This window comes from Malus sylvestris, chromosome 8, assembly GCF_916048215.2.
Source record: "Malus sylvestris chromosome 8, drMalSylv7.2, whole genome shotgun sequence".
NCBI classification, from domain to species: Eukaryota; Viridiplantae; Streptophyta; class Magnoliopsida; order Rosales; family Rosaceae; genus Malus; species Malus sylvestris.
In genome coordinates, this window is record NC_062267.1 from 23,423,872 (window position 1) to 23,429,772 (window position 5,901).

Below are 5,901 nucleotides of genomic sequence, written 5' to 3' on the forward strand. Positions count from 1 at the left end.
TGACAACCGCCGAAAAGTTTTATCCCGTTACTTGATCTCTGAATGTTTGTTTTTTCTGAATTTTGGCGTATGCGATCTTGAAGCACATACAAACATGTTTGACGGTTGGATTGTTGAAACTAGTTTCGTAGAATGTGTATCCCATCAAAACAATAGATTCACTAACACTTAAGAATTTATTCATACTTTCATTAAGTATAACACTAGTGTAAATATTTTAAATTGAAGATCGAGTCCATTCATTGTATTCATATAGGGTCAAGGAGTGTAGTTGTAAAAAATCATCAAAATCGGAGTTAAAATAACGTTAAATCGTGATTTTTCGTTGACAACCATTGAAAAGTTTTGTCCCGTTACTTGATCTCTGAATGTTTGTTTTTTGCGATTTTTAGCATATGCGATCTTGAAGTATATACAAACAAGTTTGACGGTTGGATCGTTGAAATTAGTTTTGTAGAATGCGTATCTCATCAAAACGATAGATTTACTGACACTGAAGTTTATTTATAATTTCATGACGTATAACACACTAGTGTAAATATTTTAAATTGAAGATCGAGTTCATCCATTGTATTCATATAGGATCAAGGAGTGTAGTTGTATAAAATCATCAAAATCGAAGTCAAAATAACCGTTCAATCGTGATTTTTCATTGATAACTGTCTAAAAGTTTTGTCCCGTTACTTGATCTCTGAATGTTTGTTTTTTGCGATTTTTTGCAGATGTGATCTTGAAGCATATAAAAACAAGATTGACGGTTGGATCGTTGAAATTAGTTTCATAGAATTCGTATCCCATCAAGTTCAATGGTGTGTGTATATATATATTTATTTATTTATTAAGTAAATTTAAATTTATTTATTTTGTACGTATAACACTTAAGAAATTGAATGGTATGTATATTGAAGCCGATCCAATGGTCACCAATTTTTAATATTTAATTTAATATATATAATTATTATAGTTTTTAGGGGTATAAAATTGTTAAATTAATATATAATTATTATAGTATTTTTTTAGGGTTATAAATTATAAAATTAATATTTTGCTTATCGTGTATCATGTTACCCATGTGTATACCCGAACCAACCCGTTATCTTAACAGGTGCTTATCGAGTTATCCGATCACGACCCGATTCGTTATTGTATCGACCTGAACACCTGTTAATTTCGTGTCGTGTCGTGTCAGGAATTGCCAGGCCTACCTCTAATACCATCTTAAGAAACCAAAGTAGGGCTAAAGTTTGAATAGAGAAATGGCTAGAGTTTGAATGAATAATAGAGAGTTGAATGATGATTTTCTGATTGTTCTCATCGTCAAGTATAATACACACACACACACACACACAAGGCTAAGAATCTGTGATTCACTTTTGGTGGGATTTGATCTTATACTAAATGAGGAAAGTATATATTAGAATAATAATACAATAAATGTATTTGTCTATGCGGAATATACACCAACACACACACACATATCATTCGGAAATGAATTTGAGGGCATGTGTATAGTAGAGTACACCAATATCACTTGTGACCAAATCTAAACATCTTTTTTGGTCAAGGAAAGTTATTTAATTACATACGAACAGTAACGTTTACATGTCATGCTAAAATATTAGAGAATCAGATTAGCTCAAAATCATCCCACCTACGATATCCGCCATTACTCAAAGATACATATATACATTATTACATTATTGTCATCTGTTATTTACTTAACTTCTAAGATAAAATATATTTTCGAAGGAAAAAAAATGACTTTTGAAAGCGGTTCAGAGAGAGGAAGGGTTGGTTACTAGCCGAGAGAGAGAGAGAGAGAGAGAGAGAGAGAGAGAGGAGTTGAGGGTTGTTTTCTAACAGGTTCGCAAATATAAAATGGCTGATCTGATGGTTTCCTCCCTGGCCTCTTCTTGAGATGTTAATATACATGCACCTATAAGATGGTGCTCAGGAGAGTTGGCAAAACATCGCGTCTAAGCTTGAGTTGATCCTCACTATTCAGGAATTTAGGGAGCCACTTGGCAGAAACTTTAGGAATGCGCTTGAGATTGTCTTTGTGATCGACATAGTAAAGACCGAATTTCTGGGTAAAGCCGTAGGACCATTCAAAGTTATCGAATGGTGTCCAGATGAAATATCCTTTCACGTTCACGCCCTTGTCTATTGCCTTCTTTAGCCAAAACAAGTGCCTGAGAATACTTTGAATCCTATGTGGATCCTTTAGTGCTCCGTCAAGCCCATTGCTCTCCTCCTCCACCTCACTGATTCCGTTTTCAGAAATGTAGATTTTAGGGCTTTGATAATTTTGTTTTATGAACACCAAAAGTTTCTCCAAACCTTGTGGATAAGTATAGATGACTGAACCTATGTGAGCATGAGGACCAATTTCATCTCCATCCGCATTTTCAACCAATGACGAAGCCGAAGCATCGTTGTGGTAGCACATTGGTTCATTTGAACTGATTGTTGGGTTGCTTTTACCATACCTTGAAGTATAGTAATTGATCCCAATAAAATCAAAAGATCCCTTGACCAATTTATTCTCTTCTTTGGTGAACTTGGGCAGTCTTTTCTTCACCAAAGTTCTCATACTTTTCGGATAGACGCCATACACTAATGGTTCCATGTACCATCCAAGTTTAAAGTCCAATATTCGTCTCGCTGCTGCTTTGTCTTCTGGTGATTCTGAATGAGGCTCGACATAGTCCCCTACAAGACTAATTCCAATTTGTCCGCCTTGTTCTTGTTGAAACTTTTCTCGATAGAGTTTAACAGCTGTGGCATGGGCGAGAAGAATGTTGTGGCTCACAATATAAGGCTCAGTAGCTGAATTTCCACTTGTACATGGAACAATTGATGGCACCGAACACCTTCCTGGTGGAGCAATCCCACGATCATACCCCATTTCGGCAATTATATGCGGTTCATTGATTGTAATCCAGTTTTTGACCCTATCTCCAAAGTGTTTGAAACAAATTTCACAATAATCTGTGAAATCTTTCACGAAAGAACGATTTAAAAGGCCTCCATACTTGTCCTCTAAGGCTTGCGGTGAGTCAAAGTGGAATATGGTCACATAGGGTGTGATGCCATTCTTGATAACTTCATCAATCAGGTTATTGTAGTAATCGATACCTGCTTGGTTTATTCCTCCACTCAAGGTTCCATTAGGAAGAATCCTAGTCCATGAGATGGATAGCCTGTAGAAATCGACTCCGAGGTCTTTTATAGCCTTCACATCTTCCTTGTAACGATTATATGAATCGATGGCGATCAACAAGTTAGAGTGGTCAGAAATCATTTCTGGATTTTGCTCAATGAAGTTGTCCCAAACACTGGGTCCTCTTCCTGCTTCATATGCTGAGCCCTCTATTTGTCCGGCAGAAGTAGAGACCCCGAACACAAAATCTGTAGGGAAGTCAGATCTCTTGACTTCCAACTCTTCAGGGTGCAATGCATTGTGCAAATAATCCTCCATATGAGCATTATTCACAGGAAACTGTGACAAAAATGAAACCAAAGAAATGGCATACATCCCTTGGAAAATCCATAACAACGATGGTGATGATGATGCCATGAACAAAAATGGTGGATTAGTAAATCCTTTGATTAGTGAATATTTGTCTGGTTAATTGAAGTTAATTAAACAAGGGAAAGCTTCAAGCTTCATGAACCCTAAAAAGGATTGTTCCTATTTAACAAGAAAGATTAAGTAACTGACGAATATGGTCGGTGGTAACTAGGCAAACCACCATTTTTTTCTGCAAGTTAGAGCATGTTTTTTTATGGATCACCACCATAGTAGGAGTTCCAAATACAGGCGGTAACTAATAAATCAATATAGGATGGCTATATAAGCAGTTCCAAATTAATCAACTCATTAATTGAGTGGTGTTCAAGACTAAGGGGGCATCATTTGCGGTAAAAAAAAAAAAAAAAAAATATTTTTTCATCCTTCACATAACTCAGGGTTCTTTCCCATTTTAGTATCTTCATAATCTGTGCTTCAAACTACACTTCCGTTTAAAACTTTTTCTTGCTAAATTGCATTGTGAGTAGACTCAACATTTCTCAATAATGTTGATATTTGAGAAGCAGTGTCATATATTCACTTAGTTATATTCAAGGTTCTAAAAGATGTTAGGCGCTATTCAGGCGGCGAGCTGAGGCCTAGTGCCTGCCTAGGCGGACAATCCGGATTTAAGTAAATATAATACAAATGAATTGAATGTTACATATAATATGTAATGTAATGCTTAAATAATACATATGCAATGTTTGAGTTTAAATACATAATAATATAAATGGTCTTAAAAGGCAAAAAGAATAAAAAAAATAATACAAAAAATAGATAAAAAAAAGAATAAAAAGTGCCGATTGATTTAAGAGAGAAAAGAAATAAAAGATTGTAAAAGTTAGTAAAAAGAGTTAGTGGAAAAGAATATAAATTAGTGAATTGGGTTATTGGAAACAGTAATGGCAAGAAACGTGCAACCAAAATAGAGATTGTGGGACCATGAAGAAATAATACGAGTGTATTTTTGCTAACTACCGTGAAGTGCACCACCTTTTTTTAACCGTTAGATGAGTTTGAATTTTTAGATTTGCGTCTATTCACTATACGAATTTTGAAATTCAAACTCATCTAATGGTGATAAACAAGGTGGTGAGCAAAAATGCTCCCAAATAATGCCGTCATTTAAATTGAAAAAGAAGATGTGGTCCCCACATGTCCATCTTCTTCCTCCCAACTCTGCAACTCTTTTATTCCAAATTCTTAATATTTTCTAGATTTCGGTGACTTAACATATAGCCACCTAAACCTACCTAAGCTTGTCTAGCCTCCGCCCAGCCTCGTCTAGACCTGCAAATTGCCGCCTAGCCTTGCCTAATCCTGCTCAAGTGGCTGCCTAATATGTTTACTGATTTTACGATCGATTAGGAGTTACCACAGCAGTCGGTCATCGTCTAGCACCTAGGCACAGCCTAGGCTGATTTTTAGAACATTGGTTATATTACAATTAAAACAATAACTTTTTTTTTTTGCAATTGACATGCACATGCATATCCTTAGGTGAAATGATAAAAACATTATGAGCCTGTTTTGGCCTGGAATAAAGGTTTGGGTCAAAAATGGATAACAGAACGTTGATTCGACTGAGTCTCTATAGAAGTAGGACTATTACATTATGTTTGGATGAAGGAAATAAACTTGGAATTTGGATTAAAATCGGAATTTATAAATTGACATGTACCAATTCCCTTGTTTGGATTCATAAATATAGAAATTTAGAATTTCCGCGTGGAAAAAAATTTGGAACTTGGGACCACCAATTCCCAAGTTTAAATTCTATGTAAATAGGTATCATTTTCCAATTTCTATGATTGAGAGTTTAAAAATAACAAATTCTGTATTCAATTCTATTGGTCTTTTAAATTAACCAAACAAGAAAATTCACAAATTCTAGGAAATAAAATCTCGACATTTCAATTTCTGTCATTTTAAAATTCCTTAGTAAACTTTAATTTCTTTATTCAAACATAGTGTTATAGGATCCAACTTAACCGTGGATCACTCGTGTCCTAAGCGAATTAAAATTACCAAGGATCATGATGGGTTTGGATATGATTCAAACTATTCTAGGGATCAAAATTTATGTTTGACCAGATAAGGATGATTCAAGTGCATAAAGGGACTAGGTTTAGAATTCTGGTACAAGTCAAAGAGGCTGAGACTGCATAGAGAATGAGTTTCGCCTAAGGAAGTGAATATTGGGATAAAGAGGAAATATTCAGGTAAATGCCAAGTAGGCATAGTCTTATCAGGACTCTAGCTTGGTAGACTTGTTTATCACGAAGTCCACCTTATAAATAGAAGAGGTTCTACAACATGGAAAT

General features: G+C 35.2%; 1 protein-coding gene across 1 annotated transcript; it reads right to left on the reverse strand.

The window, feature by feature from the left end:
• Window positions 1-1,395: 1,395 nt before the first annotated feature.
• LOC126631294 (beta-glucosidase 24-like) lies at window positions 1,396-3,804 on the reverse strand. The gene has a single exon (XM_050301470.1). The coding sequence runs from the start codon at window positions 3,578-3,580 to the stop codon at window positions 1,937-1,939; it is 1,644 nt and encodes a 547-aa protein (XP_050157427.1). The 5' UTR covers window positions 3,581-3,804; the 3' UTR covers window positions 1,396-1,936.
• Window positions 3,805-5,901: the final 2,097 nt, after the last annotated feature.